Source organism: Callorhinchus milii, unplaced genomic scaffold, assembly GCF_018977255.1.
Source record: "Callorhinchus milii isolate IMCB2004 unplaced genomic scaffold, IMCB_Cmil_1.0 Scaffold5, whole genome shotgun sequence".
Taxonomy (NCBI): domain Eukaryota; kingdom Metazoa; phylum Chordata; class Chondrichthyes; order Chimaeriformes; family Callorhinchidae; genus Callorhinchus; species Callorhinchus milii.
In genome coordinates, this window is record NW_024704746.1 from 8,458,918 (window position 1) to 8,481,877 (window position 22,960).

The window sequence follows — 22,960 nt, forward strand, 5'->3', positions numbered from 1 at the left end:
CTAAGGCTGTCTTTTCCCTTACATCCACCCCAGAGGGAATGACCTCTCCTCAGGCCAGAGACAGAGGCCAATAGCAAACTAACCACAGATCAGAGATTGATCCTGGGGCATTCCTAGGTCTTTATTGTAAGTAGCAGATTCAACAACCAAGACAGCCAAGGAGCTGGAGAACTTTTATCACAAAATCATTAGCTGGTCCCTGACCCCTTGCATGCAGCAGTTAAGATGCAGACTGAAACATCCTTTACAACACTGGACTTCCTACACGAGGATGTGGCAAACCTTGTTGCTGCCCATGATTTCTATGTCTGTCCTCCTGACAAAACACCAACTCAAACTTATAATAATATAGAATCAGGAATAGGCCATTCAGAATGCTGGGCCCATTCCACACCCTAATGAGACACCCCAGGCCCCAAATTCCACCGAGCCCCAGCCTGCGAGACCACATGGTCTTAAAATGTAAGATTGCGCAGAATTGTAAAGAGAATCTGAAATTCAGTCTAAATTTGAAAGCCAGCTTCCAAAGAACTGTGAGAATCCAACTTCTGATTTAAGGCTGAATTTAAGAATATTCCACAATTCTGCAAATTTATAAATAGTCATACAAACACTACCAAACTATTCCCAAACTTCTAAAGCGATGTGAAGAGTGCGGGATGCACTAGTACTGTAGTACTGCTTGAAAATGTCCATTACAACTCTATANTTTTTTGAATAATGATTTGAGTACACAATGCAACATCTTACCTGATGTCCAACTGGTTGCATAAAATATCCAGTTTGACAGTCTCGTGCTTACATACACACTCCCCAGGGTGGGTGGGGAGAGAATAAACCGGATACATACATAATGCACCAGTCACTTAGTATGTTTAGGATGCCACAGCACATTGGCCTGTGTTACTGTGGCAGGAATGTCTTTCATCACTTTGATGATTCAGGCCACCCATTGGGCAGAGGTTCTAGCCAAAGGGTAGGCAGACCGGTCCCCGCAGGAGTGTCAAAGTTAACACCCTCATTCCCCTTCCCTCTCCTGCACAAGAGAAACTGAAGCCTAAGAGCATGTCAGCTGTTGGACATTGGAGCAAAGCGTGGCAGAGAAAGGGACAGAAAAAAATCATATAAATGATAATACTTTTGCTTATATGGCACTCATCAAGTAACAATAAATATCGCAGATGTAGCTGATTAGAAATGAAGTGAGTGTTCTCATGCAGGCAAATGTGGCAACTAATCTGCACTAGCAACGTCCAAAACAAGCAATGAGATGAGCAGCTAATTCACTTGAAGAGTCTAGTGACAGCATCTTCCCTGGAGCTACCTTTAGCCAGGTAATAAATTACTTACAATTCTTCAACTGTTATTGGAAACCAGGGATTTTTTTTTCGGGGGGGACAAGGGTTAATAACAACAATTAAGTGTGTGTGGGAGAAGGGGTTTTGAAGGAGGACGGGGAAGGAGGAATGGAGGCATTTACACAAGTGTCAATGTGAAGGAAAGACAGGGAAATATTTTCATTTGTGGTTAACAGAAGCAAGGGAAAATCAAAAATAACAAAAAAATGGAATGGGTCATTTGTTCTTCATGGATTTGTCCACCACATTGAGGTCTGCCAACTTTTTTAAAATAAAATGCAAGGAAGGAAGACAAGACAACAAAGCTAGACACACATAAGATACGGTACAATCAAAATCTGTTCCAAGTCCAAGTCCGTTTGGTTAAGCGGTTAAAATAAAAAAGACATTTTTGTCCTAGGAAGGTCCTCCAAATCCCTGACTGTCCAGTGCCTTGGGACGTCCTCCCGACGTGAAAGGCGCTATACACAAATATAATTTGTCGTTGTTCTTGTACTTTCCCACTCAGACAGCTCTGTGTGTTAACCGCCTTCCCATGCTCCATTGCGGCAGCAATGCTACGTGGCTCGGGTGCCACTGGCAGAGAAGACTGCCTCCTCCCGCAGACTTCCCAGCCTGTCTTTTCCCCCACCTCCAGAATCTGCCGGCGTCCCAGGATCCCTCGCCAGCCTGCCGACCCGCTCCCGGCTCGTCCCGAGAACCTCTTCCAGCCGTTCACGGAGCGCCTGCACGGCCGTCAACTCCGTCTCCAGCGTCCTTTCCCTGCTGGAGCTAAGCGGAGAAGTGAGTTTCGAGATGGGGTGGGGGGCAACTACTGGGAGCCGATTCCGACTCGCGTGCAAGACCTGATAGAAGCTCAATGAGGCAGTGAAATAGTCTGAGGCAAGGGTGGAATATCAGTGGGGGTGGGTGGGTTGTTTTCCTGGAGGTGAACTGACTCAGAGGAGACAAGCCAGTTCCACTGTACTCCACGGCACTCCCAATGGTTGATCAGCCTGTCTGGAGATGAACGTGTCCTGTAGTGTATGACCTAGGCTACCTGGCTTGGGTACCCTTGCAACTTGCCTTTAAGTGAGTGCAAACAATCGCTTGTTGAATACACTGAATACAGATGGTGTCATGCCTGACCTTGTGCATTTAACAAGCAGAGGACAACTGTCACTCAGTGCGATACCCGCGTGCAATTTACACAAACACACTCGTCCCAAGGCTGCCACCCTGCGAGCACCAAGACATCTCTTACCTGTCGGGCTTGTGGTGGTTTTTAATAAGGCTGGCGTACAGCTGTCGCTCGGCTTGCAGGGCTTCAGTTAGGTGTTGCTGTTCCAACACCTGCTCCTGCAGGGCACAGCTCAGCTGTCGAACAAAACATAGCGCTCACTCTCAGGTCTCCTGGAGCACGGCAGAGCATCTCAAGAGAGAGGGATTTTTGTTAAGAAATAATATCTCAGGATGCTCTATACAGTTTGGAATATATGTCCAAGTGGCTGCCAGGATGGTGGAAGGCGAACTAGATGGACCTTGGTTTTCTTTCGCCTGGCAATTGTTATGTTCTTATGTAGGGACGCTCTCACCCACAACCTGACACAATGATCATAACACAGCGCAAAGGCAAGGTAGAATATTGTGCCTCCCAAGTCAAAAACAAACAAGCCTAATACATTGAGCCACAGCCAAGGCCATCCTGAGCCAAGTGTGGGAACATAACAGGGTTTTCAATGATGCTCTTCCCCCACCCCCCCCTCCACCACCAATTCCACAGGAGTTTGGAGCAGGTACCTGCTGCTGTTGGTCTCTCTGGGTGGGTGACTGAGTGTCTGCCATCCGTTCTCTCAGCGACAGAAGCTCCTGGCTAAGCCGCTCCACCTCCGGTAGCTCTGTCGGGTGAACCAGCTGCATCTGCAGGTCCTGGGGGGCAACGGGTCACAAAGTGGTTAATAATATTCCTTGCATTTGATACAGCGCCTTATCACGTCTTCCAGACGACCTAAAGTGCTTCACAGAATATACTGAAAAGTGAATTGACTGTGTATTTTGTGGGCGATATGCGGTTGCCAATTACTAACACAATGTCTCCAAAACAGGGGTGGATTGAATCACCAAATTATTATTTTCATTTATTTATGTATGCCTTTATTTACTTTGAAGGGATTATTACTCCCGGGAAAGCGATCCACCAATCGACTAACAACCGGGTTCCTACTTACTGCTGGTTAAACAGAGGCGTGTTTAGTAAGGAAATTTGCCAAACATTTTGCCCTGCCTGGGAATCAAACTGCAAGGGAAGCGCTCTAAGCACTGAGCTACAGGACTCCACTCTTGCGATAAATGGGCAGCAATGCAAACATTCGCATGACCAGGGTCAACGAGACGCTTCAGACCTTTCACAGTCAAATTAGACCATAACGAATGTAAGGATTCTGATTACAAATGGCAATCGTACCTGTGCAAATCTCATCTTTTATAACATTAATTATATATTTTGACAGGATACTGAAACCAGTTTAATCGTGGATCATGACAGACCTTAATAAACTCCTCTTTGACACAGATGCTCCTTGTGAGGGCTTCAATCTCCAATGCCTGTTGTCGGGACTCTCTCTCCTGGTTGGGAAGTGCAGCCTGCAGTGTGGCCAGCTCAAGCTGAGAAAGAGAGCAAATACATTCAGATACACGGCAACAGGCACCTGTCCCACAGCGTTGCCCCAAAGCCTGCAAACTTGCCCACAGCCTTGGCCTGTTGAACAGCCCCACCCCATCCTAGCTCATATCACACAGCACAAGATGCAAGTTTAATTTCTCCACCAAAGAACAGAAACTCTGATACTGCAGCTCCCTCATCATTACACCAGAGCATCAACTTTACAGTTAGCTCAGGCTGGAACTCACAAATCTCTGACCCAACTGAGCCGAAATGAACAACACACTTAGCCCCTAATGGTCAACCAGAATAACATGGTATTGGGTTCTATAGCTCTGTGCTCCCGACTGTTTGAGCACCGATTGCCGCAGTGTAGTCTGGACACTCACCCTGCTCTCTTCTCCTCTTCTCAGGGCCAACTGCAGTTCCTCTTTGATCTGCTGGCTCTCGCTCAGGGCTTCGTTGTCATGTTCGATGTCGAGCATCGCTTCGTCCTCAGCCAAAGCCAGATTGGGTGCTGCTAACAGAGAAACAAACCAACACCTGTGAATTCCTACTGGAATCTCCCATGCAAAGCACAAAGCACTAAGAGAGCTAGATCATAATGATAATCCTTATAAAAATAATCCTTGCATTTAATATAGAGCCTTATCATATCATTGAGACGTCTCAAAGTGCTTCACAGAATATACTGTAAAGTGAATTGAATGTGTATTTTGTGGCCGAAACACTGCAGCCAATCATGCACATCAGTGTCACACAGTCGTGGATTCAGTGACCAAATGTGTGTGTGTTTTTTTAAAGGGATTATAACAACCAGAAAGCGATCTGCCAATCGACTAACAAGAGTAGAGTAAGGGAGCCTGCCTAAGGTTTCACTCCTCCTGGGAATCGAACCCAAATCATCTCGTTTGGGAGGTGAGCGCACTAACCACTTTGCTATGGAACTCCACAAGCACGACTAACCCACCTGTGGCCCACAGTGCACACTCCAAGCTTTCTGGTTGGTCCAGAGGTCTCAGGGTTGATCACTTCTTCATAAGCAATTTCTTACAGAGTCTAAAATGTTGAAACATCTCAAAATGCTTCACAGGGAACAGTCAAGTCTAGTGACCCTGTATTTGTAGCAAATGCAACTACATTTTCCCCAGCAACATCTCACAAACAGCCATGAAGTGAATGACCATTTTATTTGGGGGATTGTTGGCTGAAAATCGGAAGAGAGAAACTCCCTTTTCTTTTTGAATGATCTTATGGGATCTTTAATGTCCACCTAAACAGGCAACAGAGCCTTGGTTTAAGTCTCATCCAAGGAATGGAACATACAGCAATGCAGCCCACCCACAGCACTGTATTGGAGCATTAGCTGAGACTACTCACAAGCTTCTATATATATATATGTGCATGGACAGAAGTTGGCCAGGTCATGGCAAACATAATATCAGCTGTGACCTCCTGACCCGAAGTGGCAGCCATTTTTTGTTCTGAAGTAGAATTTCATTCTTTTGACCCAAAGCACCATGTTATAACCGGGGTTGCTCAGCATGAATTTGTGCGTGACTGTGCTTTGGGAACAGATGGTTGGAAAAGGATATGTTTTTCCATAGCATTTAAAACCCTGAGGTTCCCTCCCTTCCACCGTCTCCACTGAGCCACCGCAGGTGTGATACTGAACCATACACAACAGAATAGAACAGAAAGGTTAGGGTCACCAACCTTCCTTCTCGGGGACTGTCTGCTGCTGGTCGGTCAATTCCATTGGCTCGAGCTGGATGAATCGTTGGTTCTTGCTGGGACTGTCCTGCACCAGCTCCTAAACAGCAAAAGTGATGCACATTAGGCAAACGCACTCAGAAATCATCTGTCCGTTATATCAAGCCACCAGGCACTGAGTGACCCTGCACTCCCCCCAGCCTGCCCAGGCACTGACCCTGGGACATGCCCCTCCCTGCCACCCCCCCACCACCGGGCGCTCACATTGATGAGTCGCTCCTTCTCCTGGAGCCGCTCACGGAGACGGGCTATTTCCATGGGAAGGTCCTGGGCACAGACGCTCTTCTTGGCCACTTCTCGCTCCTTCTCAGCCAGCTCCCTGCACAGTGCCTGCAGATCCCGGTCCCTCTCCGCGATGGTCCGTGTCACTCCCTCCAATGCACTCTGAGGAACACACGACAAGTAATTCTCTCCAGCAAATGAAACAAAAGGGTTTCACCTTCGGCCATCGGAGAAATTGCAATGACCAGCTTTTATTCCCTAAGTTCTGGGTCATACAGACCTGAGGGTGACAGGTTTGTACAGAGGTCCCTCATCAATGGCGATCCACCAATCGACTAGCAGCCAGGTTCGTACTTACTGCTAGGTAAACAGGTGTGTGGGGTAAGGAAACATTTCGCCCTGCCCAGGAATTGAACCCGGGTCCTTTCGCTTGCAAAGCGAGTGCTCTAACCACTATCCTACAGGAACTCCACTGCATTGAGGGTGACAATACATAGCGTGTATTATATTCGAGTGACACGCTGAGGATGATAGTATGGAAGTGAGCGAGAGAGGAGTGAAGAGCGAGTACTGTACCTTCATCTGCTGATGGCGGGCGTCGGTGGCTCTGAGCAGTTCCTGCAGCTCTCGCTCGTGCTCGGCAGCCACAGCGCTCCTGTCAGCCAGCGCCTCCTGCAGCATTCTCTCCTTCACCTGTAGTCGCAACCTGAGCTGCTCTGTCACCTCACCAGCCCCCGCGCACACCTTGTTCACGAGCGTCACAGTCAGGTCCTGGGGGAGAAGCAAAATATCAGGGTCAACATTAACCACTCAATTACTGACTATAAAATATCCTTCGCTGGTGTGTTCCGCAGTATTCAACAACTTAATAATAAAGACAATCTATGCATTTGATACACGTTGTGAGATGTCTCAAAGCGCTTCACACAATATATTGTAAAGTGGATCGACTGCGAATTTCTGTGGGCAAAACGCGACAGCCCATTGCGCACAACAGTGTGACGCAAGCAGTTGTTGAGTGACCATAATTTATTTATTTTTGGGGGGGGGAAGAGATTATTACCCGCAGAAAGCGATCCGCCAATTGACAAACTGGGTTCCTACTTACTGCTCGGTAAGCAGAGGCGTGTGGAGTGAGGAAATTCGCCTAAGGGTTCGTCCTGCCCGGGAATCAAACCCGGGTCGTCTCGCATGTGAGGCGAGCGCTCTAAACACTATGCTATGGGATTCCACATAAGAGCTGCTTGTTGCTGTTACAAAATGCCATTGTGAATTATCCTATTGCCAGATGTTCACATTATCTGTTCTCTATCAAGGTTGAAGTGAGGAGTCTGACCTCCAGCTCCCGGTTCCGGGCGTGCAGTGCTGCCTGGAGTTGAGCGATGACCGTCTCCTTCTCCTTCAGGGCTCGCCCGTGCTTCTCCTCCACCTCCTGCTTCAGCCACTGCAAGCTGCGGTATGCCATGGTGGTTTGCTCCAGCTCTAGCCCCTTCCCCTTAATCAGGCCATCCAGACTCTGGGGATGAGAAAGCCAGGGTTGGAATTACACAGTCCTTGAGCGTTCCGACAATAACCTTCAATGTGTCCCACCATTCACCGCAGAGCATAATACAGTGACAACTTCACACAGTGTTTGTGTGATATTTTTCACAATGAATGAGCCAGAGACAGCCCCTCCTTCCCCACATCGTTCTCAATGTTAAGGGACTATAGAATTGTAGATTCTTACATTGCAGAAAGAGGCCATTCGGCCCATCGAGCTTGTGCCAGCCCTTTGAAAGAGCTATCCAACTAGTCCCATTCTCCACTTTCACCCCATAGCCCTGCTAATTTTTCCTACACAAGTACAAATCTAATTCCCTTTTGAAAGCTACTATCGAATCTGCTTCTATCACCCTTTTGGGCAGTAAAGATGGACGAGATGGAAATGTGGGCCTATGAAACTTGGGGAGAATAGAGAGGAAACAGCGAGTGGAGAAGTAATTACTCTTAAGAGTGGACAGATGCTCACACTGATGGTTTCTTCATTATTGGAGAGAATACAGCGAACACGATCCAAGTCCCTCTCTTTCTCACGTAGGGCCAGGTGCAGTTGTCGGATTTCACCCTCCTTCTCTTCCAAGGTGCTGAACTTGTCATCAATAGCCCGCTGCAAAGGATCAGGAAAAAAATTAGTCTGTAGCTCAGTACGGGACAGGAAGCTCCATTTAAGATAGCTATGATGTCTTCAGAGAGAATAACTCACTGTCTACGTCAAAGGCTTAACTGGTGGTCTTGCTGGTCATTTGAAATAGTTTGCCAATGAAAATAAACTGTTCAATAATAATAAGCCTTGCACTCAATAGAAAGCCCTTAACGTCAAAATACCTAAAACTCTTCACACGTTGACTGCTGTAAAGTGGAGTGGCCTTTATTTGTAGCTAACGAGGCAGTTATTTGAACACATCAAGTCTCACAAACAGCTGTGAAATAGATTTTATATGAGAGGAGGGGTTGTTGGCCAAGACATTCTCTTCTACTTTTGAGCAGCATCAATGCGATCTATAACCTCCACCTGCACAGACGGGTCCTCAGATTAACGTGTAACCCGAAGAACATAGGCCGACGCTCTCACCAAAGTAATTGTCCTGCCACGAATCTCACCACGCTGTTTACAAATCCTTACAAATGTTACAGAGTGTTTGCAGCTAGAATCTATCCTCAGTGAGTGTCAGTGGGCTGTTTGATCACAGACAAACAATCCAGTCCTCACCCAACATCCACAAAACTCTATGTAATAAAGTAATTTTGGGGGATGGGCTCTGGATAAGGTTTCAACAGCTGGAACCTCGTCTGAGATCAGCTAACAGGACAGACAGGAGATTCAAACCTGCAAATTACTATCTGTACTGCTCAGTGTCTTTACCTACTGGCATGTATTATTAAGTGAGTCGGAAGAGTGAATGGAGAGTCACTCTCATCATTTTCATATAAAGTGACAAAAAGACACAGTTTGTATCCTACCTCCAAGGCTTTGTCCCGCTCTTTGATGCGTTCACGGAGCTTGTCGACAAGAGGGTCTCTTTCTTTAGTGCTTTGCTGGCAGTCAAAGAGCTCGATATATTGCTACGAATATACAAAGGGAGAGTTTTGAAACACCGAGAGTTTGTACAGAATCTTCCCCTCCAAAGCTAGGCTCTGGCGAACACCCAACCTTGCTCGTCATAACACAGGGTATTGGAACTCCATTCCAGTTGGGTGGTGGGTGAGCACATAGTCCTTTTGGAACTTTGCCTCTCCCCATCCCTTGTCTCCTTTAAGGCCCGTCTCAAGACCCTCCTCTTCGACATCGACTTCGGTCACCCTGCTACCCCTACCCTCCCTGCCCTCCACACCTCCTGATCCCGACCCCCAGCTCGGGTGCAAAACCCTGACTGTCCAACGCCTTCGGACATCCTCCCAAAGTGAAAGGCACCATTTAAGTGTAATTTGTTCTTGTTGTTGTATTTGAAGTATACAAGCGACTGTGCAGCACACCTGCTCACACAACTTTATGTAACGGAAGTGTTCACGGGCCGAACAAATACCGGCACGGCAGAAAATATGAATGGGAAGGGTTGAGGCAGCCCTGATACCTGTAGGAAGTGCTCCTTGTCTCTTAAGTTCTCCTTCAGGCACTCAATATTCTGCTCCTGGATATTCAGCTCCCGCTCGTGCTCAGTCTCCAGAGCCTTATATTGACGTTCCTTTTCTTGGAGTTCTTGCCGGATCTGCTGTATGGTGTTCCGCAACTCCTGAAAACAACGAGGAAGAACCCAAAATTCTAACTATAAGTAATAACAACAACAACAAAATTACTTTTGTGTAGCACCTCTCACATTGGGAGGACGTCCCAAGGTGCTGATAATCCTTGTCTGCAATGTTGAAATGTCTTATTGTGCTTTACAGTAATTACTGTTAGGTGTAGTGCCTGTGTTTGTCAGCCTGGCTCAGTTGGTAGCACATGCACTTCAGAGTCAGAAGGTTGTGGATTCAAGCCCCATGTCAGGACTTTAAACTCACATGATATAAGCTGACACTCTATTCGTGTTGGGGGTGTGTGCTACATTTTTTGAGGTGTCACACTTTGGATGAAAGGTTCAACCAAGATCCCCTCTACCCATTCAGGTGGATGTTAAAGATCCCATGACACTATTCGAAAAGAGTGTTGGCTAAGAATCCGCAGATAAAAATTGAAATGGTTATTCACTTCATGACTGTTTGTGGGACTTCGCTGTGTGCCAATTGGCTAACACTCTCACCTACAAAACAATTAGTACACCTTACACAGCAACTGCTGTGAAGCAATTTAAGATGTTCCCTGATGTGAAAGGCAGTTCATCAAATGCAAAGAATATTTTATTAATAATCGTAGGCAAAAGCAGCGGCCAATTTGCACACAGTAATGTCTCCCAAACAAGCATGAAGTGAGTGACCAATTTTCTTCTGACCTTTGGCCAGGACACCAAGAGAACATAGGAACAGGAGTAGGCCATTCAGTCCCTCAAACCTGTTCCGTCATTCTCGTAGATCGTGGCTGATCTGTACTTCAACTCCAATTACCTGCCTTTGTCCCATATCTCTTGATACCCTTACCCAACAAAAATCTTTCCAACCCAGTCTTGAAAATTTGAACCCACAGCGTTTTAGGGAAGAGAATTCCAGATTAAGTTGTGTGAAAAAATTGACAGAGGGAAGGAATTTCTGCTTACCTGATTGAGGTTGACGGCCGCCACCTTCTGCTCTTTGGTTTCCTGAAGTTCAGCCTGGATCAGGCCCTGGCAGCGTTGGGCTTCAGCCAGCTCATAGCCCTTCTGCCTCACCAACCTCTGCTGACGCTGCAGTGATAGCTGATTGGAAAAGGAAGCGCTCTGTAGCTCCAGGAGCTCAGCTTGAAGCGTTCCTGGCTTACCCTCCGCACCCTGACAGGCAGCACAGCGCTGAAATACAGAAAGGACCCCGTGAATGCAAAGCAAAGTCAGACAATGATCAAGGAATGCAGGGAACAAAGCCCACCCCCCGCAATAATAACAACAATCTTTGCATTTGACATAGTACCTTAACACGTCATCGAGATGCCTAAAAGGATTTTGCTTCACAGGATATACCATCAAGTGAATTGACTGTGTATTTTGTGGACGACACTCAACAGCCATTGGGCACAGCTGTGTCCCACAAACAGTCGTGGCATCAAATTTTATGGATCCAAAACACCATGTTATAATGGTGGCTAAATTATTATTTTTTTTTAAGTGATTATTAACTCCGGAAAAGCCAATGTACATGGAAGAGGGTAAGTCACCCATTAATAATAAATAATAATCCTTGCATTCAATATAGCCCTTTTTGTGTCTCCTAGACGTCTCAAAGCGCTTTACAGAATATAATGTAAAGTGAATTCACTGTATATATTTGTGGGCCCCTCCACAACCCCCCCCCCCCCTTCATTAGAGAGTGAGGAGTGAGTCTGCTGTTAACAGAGATCTCCTATTGATGCATGGTGTACTTTCAGCTTCCAGAGTAGAGAGCACACGTGCATGTGCAGGAAGCCAGCTAGTCCACACTGGAAGGGATGTCAGCAGTAATCTGCTGACCCAGAAGTAGGTCATGCAGCCATTTATTTTGTGCATCAGTTAAGTATCAAATTTTATGGATCCAAAACACCATGTTATAATGGGTAGGGGGGATGGGGTTGGGGTATGGGTGGGGAGATGGGGTTGGTGGGGGGGGGGGGGGTTGTCTCCCTATACAAAAATGCCTCATCGCCCAGGACCATTATCACCTTCACAGGTTCCATACCTTTAGGCTTTCAAGCTGGCTTCTGTGGAGCATCTCCCTCAGCTTTGTGAGTGTCTCGTTCTGGCTATCGATGACGTGATAAAGGTCTTCAGCCTTGAGGGGAAGACAACAAGTGACAAAAAAAAATGCTGACATTCCAAGTCATCATTTCGGCCTAAAATGCAGGGTGGGCTAATAGCCCATGGATTAACCTCCATCCCTCAGTCTTGCTCCCTCCCTTCCCTCCCTCCCCAGCTTCAGGTCGGGACTGAAGACCTTCCTGTTCGACCGTACCTACAGTCACCTCTCCCTGGCTCGGCATCATGCTCTGCCACTGCCTCAATACTCTCTTCATTACACATGGTTGGTTTCTCCTGCCAGCCCTTGTTCCTCCTCCGACTCATAAATTTCTACCGAAAAATCCTTTCCAACACTCGCCCCCCCGCTGCTGTCCCCTTATCCTGAGCACTGACCTCCTCGTCCTTGTTCTTTCGCGTCTCACTTAGTGCCTGGACTGATTGCTCCTGTTTCTGTGCCACTTGACGCACATCCTTCAGCTCACATTCCATCTCACTCAGCTTCTCCTGCAGCACCTGGGAAGCAACAGGACGTCATGATCACTCGTTCAAAAGCAGCAAGCAGAGACAGCTTTCTGTATCCAACAACCAACATTAAGCAAGGTATGGCAACAGGGAGCGGGGTGAGGTGAGGAGTGGGTAGGTTCACCATGGATTTTACCACTTATCGCTACTCTTTAAAGTCCAACCAAACAGGCAGCCAGCACTTCAACTTATTATCTTATCCAAAGATCACGACTCCGATGCTGCAGTGCTGCCCCCAGCACTGTACTGGAGTATCAGCCCGATCGCTTGCTACCAACTGAGCCAGGCTGGTGTCCCGCGAGAGATATTTTTCCTTTCCGGCTTTTTAAAAAAAACATTCTAAAACTTTCGGTTACAAGGTAAATGTATCCTTTCTCTTTAAAAATAAAATTCTGAAGCAGGAGCGCACTTGTGCTGACATTGTTCCTCCCGCCACCCTGGGTCATGCTGTTCCTGGGTTCTTACCTTGTTGATGGCCTCAGTCTCCTGGATCCTGACCTGCAACCCTTGGGTCTGAGCCTGGGCTTCGTGCAGCTCAGTGCCACACTGGTCGGCTGCACACTCATAGTGTCTCAGCTGCTGCTGCTGCTTAGCGATCAGGTTCTGGGAAAGAATAAAAGTGGATCTGCAGTGAATCCGATGGACGGCCATTATCTCTCAAGAGACTACATACGCACGCCACAGATACGTTTGCATTCAGTTTCCATCCTCCCACAACAGCTTGCATTTGCAATGACAACAACAAATTACATTTGTTTAGTGCCTTTCACTTCAGGAGGACATCGCAAAGCGCTGGACAGTCAGGGATTTGGACCCAAGATGGGGATTAGGAGGTCATGCGGCGGTAGGAGGATGACTGAAGGCACGGTCGAACAGGAGGAGGCTCTTGAGACGGTAATAGTAATAGGTAATATGTGCCTTTTAGGTAGGAAAACATCTCAATAGAGTACTTTATTTGATACTAGCTGTACCCGTTCCAGCTACGCTTGCAACCAAAGGATCCAATATGGAATGTAGATTTCAGTATTGTTATACTTTATATTTTATTATTACATTAATATACTTTATATTGTGTTATTATACTTTATATTGTGTTATTATACTTTATATTATCATATTTTATATTAGATTATTATATTTTATATTATACTTTATATAACGGTAGATCCCCCCCCAAAAAATGCCTGTGGTTTTCTCTGTTGTTACTTTGTTGCAGAATATATTAGTACAGATGTATCTCTCCAGAACGGTTTGTGATTTCCTCTGGCGCTACTTTGTAGAAGAATACCATGCATACCTCATATTGCAGGGCCTAATTAAAGCATTTTAAAAACATATCTCATCAACGATAGGAGATCCCTGAGAGAGAGAAAATATGCCCATGGCACACCCACTTGCAAGACCTTTCCGATGAGGTATAAATCATGTCTCTAAATCAATCGGTTATTGCGTTATTGACGTTGTCGTTTTATTAGTATAGATTACTGCTGCTTGTTGCATTTGAACCCAGAAGGGAGATGACCAATGTCGCAGTCGGCGGTCAATTTTTAAAAGTGTTTCAAGCACGGGGAGGTGCAAGGCAGAAGGATTTAGGGAGAGTTCCAGAGGGATTTAGTCAGAGTTCCAGACAGCAGACGCAAACTTGCTGTTGATGCCTGCCCCCATCTCCCACCCCGTTCGGGCTTCACACATGATCTCTGTGAATCACTTTCAGCTGTAGATGAAATGAACTGTATGAGTGCAAGTCATTGTTGTTGCAGACAATAACTGTTTTTCAGACTATTACAGTGGGCACAGCACAAGCATTTCACACTGAAATCAACGTCATGTGCTCCTGTGCAGTTGAGAACTATCTTTCCATGAGGATTAATCAGAACCTGTGCACAGACACTGCTCTTTGTCTGCAATTCTAAGGTTCTCCAAACTCTGAAAGCTGGACAGGCCGGACAGGCCAACACAGTGGATGTGCTCAGTGGACAAAATACTTTCCAATACATTGACAATCATTCGAATAATGGAAGCTCACGTCACTGCCAGTTTACCTAAGCTCATTACCAGGCATTCAGTTGTAACACTGTCCATTATTACGCCAGCCTCATTACACACATCAGTTATACATCACTCTCATCATTCAACTGGGGCCTCCCTTGGAGCTGAACTGGCTCCAGGGTGACATGTTTGGCAAAGGAATATCAGAATTCAGCCAATCTTTTGTGGCAGACAGAGTAATCTAGTTCCTGAGCTAGGGGGGTCCACAGTACTGCCTGGATCATCGGTAGGATTTGAAGGGCAGACCTGGGGGAAGGGTCTCTTCCACTCAGCACCCATTAACCCTGCAAGCCAAAGCCCAAACAAGTAGGCTGATACGAGCTGAAACAAGCAGTGAGAAAGCTTACCAGACAATGGCAAGCCATGTAGTTTTAGGAGTACCCTTACACACACTCTGGGGTCCTCAAACCTCAGCTCTTGCTAACTTACACCTAATACTCTGCGGAATTAGATGCATCCTTCTAAGGAGAGAATTCCATTTGAATAAATATCTCTGGAATTTCTATGTGTAGGTGGGATGCATCCTCATCCTCACCTACAAGGCCATTCACGGCCTTGCTCCCTCCTACCTCTCCAACCTACTATCTCTCCAACCCTACCTACCTGCCCGTACCCTCCGTTCCTCTGGCTCTGGTCTGCTCCACGTCCCCCGCCCAAACCGCCCTACCATCGGTGGTCGGGCCTTCAGCCTCTCAGCCCCCAGGCTCTGGAACTCCATCCCCCAGTGCCTTCGCCTTGCTTCCTCCCTTTCCTCCTTCAAGGCCGGTCTCAAAACCTTTCTCTTTGACCGTGCCTTCAGCTCCCCTCTCGACTCTCTTCCCCCTCCTCGCTCCCTCCCTTCCCTCCCCTCCCCCTGACCATTTCCCCCCTCCTTGCTCCCTCCCCCTGACCATTTCCCCCCTCCTCGCTCCCTCCCTTCCCTCCCCTCACCCTGACCATTTCCCCCCTCCTCGCTCCCTCCCTTCCCTCCCCTCACCCTGACCATTTCCCCCCTGCTCGGGTCATGACCCAACTGTGCAGCGCCTTGGGACGTCCTCCTGACGTGAAAGGCCCTTTATAAATGGAATCTTGTTGTTGTTGTTGTTGTTGTTGTTTCTATGTGTAGGTGGGATGCATGGAACTCTCAGTTGGTTTGGATACTCTTAGGCATGGTGACGGGTTTCTGCATGTTGTCAGACCTGGCTGACCAAACCAAACCTCTCATTGCACTGCACTGTTACACACCCTTTCTTATCAGAACAACCTCAGTGTCAAAATTCATTCTTTTGAAACAGGGTTTAGGACCGAGGTTCTGAATTTACCACATCACATTCACCTACAAATATAGTTACAAACCTCTATAGTAAATGCTGAGTTCTTTGAGACTTGTTTTCATGAAAGATACTATATCAGATGCAAGGATTATTATACAGTATTACATTTAAGCCGATTTATGGGCTGTTCAACATAACCTCATTATAACATATAAAAAATCATGTTACAATGAGGGTGAACTGTAATCCTAAAACGGTCCCTTTTTTTTATAAACACAAGCAGTCCAAAATGCTTCCCTCACCCTCTTCTCACTCAAGGTGCAACTTATAAATACCCTTGGTGTTAAATCACTACTGGATCTATTTGCCAACACAACCAAATATTTTACTGAATGTAAACTAAAGGTACGGGAAGAGATGACTCTTGCAATTCCATTATTCCCTGTGTCCCTTTCAATTATCTTTGTGTATGTTTGGGTCAAAATCAATAATCCTTTTTTTAAAAAAAAACAAATCCAGTTCCGTGCATCTGCCTATGTTTCCACAAACAGGCAAACGTCCATCTCGAGGCTGAATGACTCCTTCCCAAAGGGAAAGATCAAAAATCATAAATTTTGGGAACTGGTTGATGTGGCAGCTTTAGAAGCAACCCTTTCGCCCAAGGACCTTGGCTGAGACTCAACACCAGCTGGACTCACATGGGGAAAGTTTGCTCACTGCCAACCTCAAAGCCAATCTGTGGAGTCCCGTAGTATAGTGGTTAGAGCATTCGCTCACAATCAAAAGGACCCAAGTTCAATTCCTAGGCAGGGTGAAACCTTAGGCAACTTTCCTTACTCTATATGCCTGTTTTCCATGACTGTTTGTAGGTCTTTGCTGCAGCGTTTCATCCACAAAATAGACAATCCACTTTGCAGTATCCACTCTGTGCTGAGCCAGTGCTACACCTTGGCCTGTCTTATGCTGAATGCTGGGATTGGAAGCAGAAAGCACAGGTACCCCATTCCCCAGCACTGACATCTGATGAGTACAAAGTTCAGGGGCAAAATCAAACTATTAGTCAATGATCACTGAGATGACTGTCAGTTTCAGTCGTTAATGAGTCAAGGACATATAGAGCTAAGTTTAAACGAGAGATAGAAGCCGATCTGTCATTTTTTCCCAGTAACTCTTAAATCATGGAGGAAAGTAAATGAGAGCTTAGAGGAAATGAGAAACTAATGCAGGTAAAGATGGGGATGAAGCTGGACACTTAACCCAATGAAAAGGATAACAGAATCGCCTCTAAACCTTTCAATAGCTGTCGATATTCAAGGGTACACAAGTGCATTTGAACATTGGCCTATTAGCTCCACTCACATTTTAGAGTCCCTTTTCTTCTGGTCTACTTGCTGATGGCAACATATTTGACGACTACAATTCAGATGCAAAGTATTGACCTCAGCAATATTATTGCAAACTGATGTTTTTCTTATCAGAACATGTTGCTTGCTGTCTCCAAAAGAATGTTTGCAAGGAATGAACTTTCAGCAACAAGTTAGAAAGGATGGGGAGATCTGGATCGGGCCTCCTTGGTACAAACATTAGGAAATGTTGGGGGGTGGGGAGGTTGATTTCCAAGAGATTTTGACTTGACTATACCGTAGACAAGCACACACTCATTGTCAGGAGCCAGGGCATAGTGGCACAACGGAAATAATCCTTGCATTTGATGAATGTCTTATTACATTGTTGAAACATCTCAAAGCACCTCACAGGATTTTACTGTAAACTTTAGTGACTATTAGTCAAAAGCTTTTTGTTTGTTTTTTGTTCAGCCAGGTATCTGACAATTACAGAAATCTATCATTGTGCTAAAGAGTTCCGTGCATGCTACCTGCACATGGAAATTCCCTTGTTTGAAATAGAATGTGCACTCTCTCCGGAGGGACACATGCTCATGTTTACATTACACTTACATAATTCTGGAGAATATTAAGTAAAGCTTGGCAAGAGCGAGGCTCAGGACCCCAGAATGTGTGTCGGGATACTGCTGGGAGTTTAGCTAAACTAAAACTACACAGATTGCCACTTCCTGGCAAGCTTCCCGTTGCTTGTCCCGTGAGGTGAATACGGCAGCCAATTTGCAATGTAGCAATGTTCAACAAACCGCCATGAAGTGATTGCATCTGGGGGACTGTAGGGCAGGACAGGACACCGGGTTGGGAGAAACAGCTGTGCTTCTTTTCAAATAGTGCCGTGGAATTATTATCACCCAAACAGTCAGTTTGATGTCTCATCCAAAGTACAGCACCGTAGACAATGTTTCCCCCAGTACTGCACTGGAGAGTAACACATGTCTCGCTCAGTGACGACTCTCTCGCCTCCGAGTCAGATGGTTGTGGGTTCAAGCGTCAGGACTTGGAATCACATTATCTAAACTGACTCCTTGTGCACTTGTGTACCCTTGAATATCGACAGCTATCGAAAGGTTTAGAGGCGATTCTGTTATCCTTTTCATTGGGTTAAGTGTCCAGCTTCATCCCCATCTCTACCTGCATTAGTTTCTCATTTCCTCTAAGGTCTCATTTACTTTCCTCCATGATTTAAGAGTACTGGGAAAAAATGACAGATCGGCTTCTATCTCTTGTTTAAACTTAGCTCCATATGTCCTTGACTTATTCACCACTGAAACTGACAGTCATCTCAGTGATCATTGACTAATAGTTTGATTTTGCCCCTGAACTTTGTACTCATCAGATGTCAGTGCTGGGGAATGGGGTACCTGTGCTTTCTGCTTCCAATCCTAGCATTCAGCATAAGACAGGCCAAGGTGGTGCTGGAGGTGTTAAACTGAGGTCCCTCCCGCCTGTTCAGGTGGATGATAAAGATCCTACGGCACTATTCGAAAATAGAAGGGTGTCCTGGCCGACAAATCCCCCTAATAAAATCGGTCACTCATCCATGGCTCTTCATGGGACATTCTTGTGCCTAATTATCTGCTCACTAAACACACAGTACAATCCACTTTACAGTACATCCTGTGAAGCACTTTGCGCTCAACGACGTGATAAGGCTATGTATCAAAGGCAATGATTATCATTAATAATTATGAGACTACGTGAGCTCCTAGTCTGGGGCTCGAAGCCATAACCTTCTAACTCAGAGGCCAGAGCGCTGGCAATAGGGTGTCGGGTTGGGGGTGGGTGGGGTGTAAGTAAGTACCTGGGTGCTAATGGGAATGTACTCATCCAGGAAGTCCTGGAGGAGGTTCTCGAAGTCCGCCACCTCCTCCAAACCCAGGGGCAGGTGGCAGTGTGGCCAGGGCCAGTGCCAGCCCAAGGGGTTGGGATCGTCTGCTCCGTCACTCGCCAGGCGTGGGGTTGTGGGTTGGCGCACAGCGAGCGGCAGACGGCTGCCCCGTGGGCTCTGAACCGGGTGATATTCAACGGCCCTGGCCAACCTCAGCACTGAGTCCAGCTGGGGGCCGGGGCCGGGGCGGTGCTGCTCGGCCACATGTTGCCGCTCCTCATCCTCTGTCGTAGACACCTCCACCACAAGTCCCGGCGATGGCTCCGCGGAGGCTCTGAGTGATTCCGCGGAGGAGGAGGGAGAGGCGGCAGCGGGAGCGGGGGAGACGGCCTTGGATGTCTCCTCCAGGCTGTCAGCCGACAACGATACCGAAACCCCGGTGGGCGGGGTGGCCTCGCAAGCGGGTGGCTCTTCCTCAACGCCACCACCGTCATTGGTATTGGTGCCTCCACTGTTGGTGATGCTGGTGCTGTGCGTGCAGGCGGAGTGTTCGCTCACCAGGCCCCTGGCGGACAGCCTGCGTGGCACACGGCAAACAGCCTCGTAATCGGCATCAGGCACGCGCAGAGCGGCACAGCTGCGGCATCTGCGAGACCTGCTGCAGCCTCCGAGGCCCTCGTGTTGTTGCTGTTGCTGTTGCTGCTGTTGTTGTTGTTGTTGTTCGGGCGCTGCCTCAGCCCCCTGCTCGCTCCAGCACTCGAAGCCCGAGTAAGTGAAGTCCTCCTGAAGGAGGGCATTGTAGCGGACGTCGGGGAGCAGGCTGGAGCTATGCACTGTCCTCTCCGCATCTTCCTCCTCTACCTTCGCCTCCTCCATCAGTAACTCCCTCTCCTCCTCCTTCTCCGCTTCCTCTTTGCTGACAACGCCCTCCGCCTCCTCGTTGCTCCTGCGGTACAGGCTGGCCAGGCAGTGCTTGACCCTCTCCCTCTCGGCCAGCAGCCGCTGCAGCCTCTCCACGGAGAGCGCCTCCACTCGGGCGATGACGGTGTCGAAGCGGTAGACGCGGTCCAGCATGAAGGCGCACTTGCCGCAAGCGAACTCGCCCTTGCCGTCCCGACACAGCTCCCGGCCCAACACGTGGGACAGTATCACCTGCAGGTTGAGTTTGGATGCGGTGTGGAAGATCCACCGGCGCTGGTTCCCGCACAGCTCCCTCGCACAGATCCTGCACGCTTCCCTCATCTTTGCGTTTCGCCCGCAGTCGAAAAATAATAATGAATTAAATCCCACTTTGAAGTGTTATCGACCGGCCGATTGGTGGATGGCTCTCCGGCGGGTGAGAATCGCTCCAAAAATAGTAACAGCTCGGTCACCCGATCCGAGGTTGCGGGACGCTCTGCCGCCCGCAAGTCGCCTGTTGCGTTTTTGTCCGCAAAACTAAACTACGCAACGGTGTCACGTGAAGCTCGTCCCGAAGACGTGATAAGGCGTAATGTCAAATGCAAGGACTATTGCTATTAGGAGGTCTTGGGTGTCCAGGAATCGGGGTGGGGGGGTGGGGGGGGGTCCAGAGTCAGACAAAAATCAACGAGAGGCGAAAACCAGTGTGCGTTAAAAAAAAAGGTTGCAAAAAATTCAACGTTGCATCATTTACTTACTCAGACACACACACACACACAGAGACACACACACAGACACACACACAGAGGGGTGTTTTCTTAATGCATCAAATCCAGTCTCGCATCAAACTTAAAGCCAACGTGTGAACAAGTGGCCAATGTATTGCACAAATTTCCAACGTTGTGCTCAGATCCGGACTCCATACACAAATAAATAAATGTACCAGAATTGGGTCAAAGTTCCTCCCTTCAGATCCACGTTTCTCACACCGGTCCCTATATATTTTTTTTTCTCTCTCTCTCTCTCTCTCTGGGATTTAATGTCCAGCCATTTCAGTGCGAGGCAAAGCACCAACATCTTTCCCTAAACGGCCCATCATCATCCACAGAGGAACCGCTATTTCCTCCCATCGAATCTCACCACCGATTGCAGCTGCAATCAAAAGCGATCACACCGCCCATTCTCCCCCACCCTCACCCTCACCCCCCCACCCTCACCCCACACCCCTCACCCTCACCCTCACCCCCACCCTCACCCCACACACACCCCCCCACACCCTCACCTCCACACCCCCCACCCTCACCACCCCCCCACCCTCACCCTCACCACACCCCCACCCTCACCTCCACACCCTCACCACACCCCCACTCCTCACCTCCACACCCTCACCCCCACCCCACACCCCCACCTCCACACCCCTCACCACACCTCCACCCCACACTCTCACCTCCACACCCTCACCCCCCACACACCCCCACCCCACACCCTCACCCCCACCTCCACACCCCTCACCCTCACCTCCCCACCCTCACCACACACCCCCACCCCACACCTTCACCCACACCCCACACCCCCACCGCTGCGCTGCGTTGCGTTATACAACGGGTTATAATCAGCTGATTGCAGAGGGCAACAGTCTGTGTCTGTCTGTGTGTCTGTCTGTGGTCTTTAGACCATCTCCTGAATATTAAGAAGAAAAATCGATCGGGTTTGGTTTGCTTTGGTTGCAACGCATCCTCCACAACCCCCCCTCACCCCCCCACCCTCACCCCCCACCCCCTCACCCCCTCACCCCCCCCCCCACCCCCCACCTCACCCCCACCGCCCCCCAAAACCAGCGATCAGGTTGAAGATCCTCAGATGTATTCTGTTGCAGAGTCCCGATTTGCAGAATATCGCTGCACAGCAGTGTCGCGGCCGCGATTCGTGTTCTCTCTCCCGGTCTCTGTAAGTCACGGCTGTCACGATCGGGGATGGGATGGGACCGGACCCCCCGCCCGGACAGACAGACAGACAGACAGACTGAGGTTCCTTTTCACAGTCGGTCAGTCAGTCAGTCAGTCCCACACACAAAAAAATATCGACCGCTCCTTCTGGTTCGTAGGCATTTTTTTCCGCTGACTTCTTCTCTCTTCCCCCCAACACCCCCCACACACCCAAAAAAAAATCTCGGTATATAGTGTACGTTTCCTTCTCTCTTTCTCTCTCTCTCTCTCTCTCACACACACACACAGACAGATCTGTTCTCCTGTTGATCAGAAGGTGTGTGTGTGTGGGGGGAGAGAGAGAAGCCCTTTAAACAGCGGATACACACACACACACACACAGTCTGGTATCCAACAAAGCAGCGACCAGAAAGCCCCGAGAAAGGGAGGAGGAGGATGGGGAGGTGGTGAGAGGAAGAGAAGGAAGTGGTGGGAGGGAGGAGGAGGAGGAGGAGGTGGTGAGAGGAAGAGAAGGAAGTGGTGGGAGGGAGGAGGAGGAGGGGGAGGTGGTGGTAGGAGGAGGAGGTGGTGGGAGGAGGAGGAGGGGGGAGGTGGTGGTGGGAGGGAGGAGGAGGGGGAGGTGGTGGGAGGAGGAGGAGGTGGTGAGAGGAAGAGAAGGTGGTGGTGGGAGGGAGGAGGAGGAGGTGGTGGGAGGAGGGGGAGGTGGTGGGAGGGAGGAGGAGGAGGGGGAGGTGGTGAGAGGGAGGAGGAGGGGGAGGTGGTGAGAGGGAGGAGGAGGGGGAGGTGGTGGGAGGGAGGAGGAGGAGGGGGAGGTGGTGAGAGGGAGGAGGAGGGGGAGGTGGTGAGAGGGAGGAGGAGGGGGAGGTGGTGGGAGGGGGAGGTCGGTGCTCGCCGTTTGCTTTCAGTAAATCACGGCCCCGGTTTAGGTGGAAATCCCGGGTTTGTTGAGACGTTGTTTCCCCCCCGGGGAGAGGGGAGAGAGAGGCCGAGAGGAGCCGCGGAGGGGGAGAGGGCGGTGAGGAGCCGCGGAGGGGGAGAGGGCGGTGAGGAGCCGCGGAGGGGGAGAGGGCGGTGATGTGGCGACAATGTAACCAGAAACTGATACAGTCACTGAAGCCGCGGGATTCCGACCCAACCATGTGCTGTGGGGGGGGGGAGAGCGAGGGGGGGGTGTCCCAGACTAACCCCC

At 48.7% G+C, this 22,960-nt stretch overlaps 1 protein-coding gene across 6 annotated transcripts in view; it reads right to left on the reverse strand.

Moving 5' to 3' along the window:
- pde4dip (phosphodiesterase 4D interacting protein) overlaps positions 1 to 22,960 on the reverse strand; it is a 131,402-nt gene that overhangs the window by 41,448 nt on the left and 66,994 nt on the right. For 3 of the 6 annotated variants that reach the window (XM_007895545.2, XM_007895544.2, XM_007895542.2), the window contains exons 1-17: positions 18,899 to 21,034; positions 12,858 to 12,995; positions 12,264 to 12,383; positions 11,812 to 11,904; positions 10,725 to 10,952; positions 9,609 to 9,767; positions 8,998 to 9,099; positions 8,006 to 8,143; positions 7,331 to 7,510; positions 6,571 to 6,765; positions 5,977 to 6,156; positions 5,716 to 5,812; positions 4,389 to 4,519; positions 3,885 to 4,001; positions 3,138 to 3,266; positions 2,602 to 2,714; positions 1,990 to 2,129 (exon numbers count right to left, since the gene is read on the reverse strand). In XM_007895545.2, the coding sequence (XP_007893736.2) occupies positions 1,990 to 2,129; positions 2,602 to 2,714; positions 3,138 to 3,266; positions 3,885 to 4,001; positions 4,389 to 4,519; positions 5,716 to 5,812; positions 5,977 to 6,156; positions 6,571 to 6,765; positions 7,331 to 7,510; positions 8,006 to 8,143; positions 8,998 to 9,099; positions 9,609 to 9,767; positions 10,725 to 10,952; positions 11,812 to 11,904; positions 12,264 to 12,383; positions 12,858 to 12,995; positions 18,899 to 20,167 (3,529 nt within the window). In that variant the 5' untranslated portion in view covers positions 20,168 to 21,034. Of the gene's footprint in view, positions 1 to 1,989; positions 2,130 to 2,601; positions 2,715 to 3,137; positions 3,267 to 3,884; positions 4,002 to 4,388; positions 4,520 to 5,715; positions 5,813 to 5,976; positions 6,157 to 6,570; positions 6,766 to 7,330; positions 7,511 to 8,005; positions 8,144 to 8,997; positions 9,100 to 9,608; positions 9,768 to 10,724; positions 10,953 to 11,811; positions 11,905 to 12,263; positions 12,384 to 12,857; positions 12,996 to 18,898; positions 21,035 to 22,960 lie in introns of those variants that run through there. The other 3 variants (XM_007895548.2, XM_007895549.2, XM_007895543.2) reach the window with 2 other exon arrangements.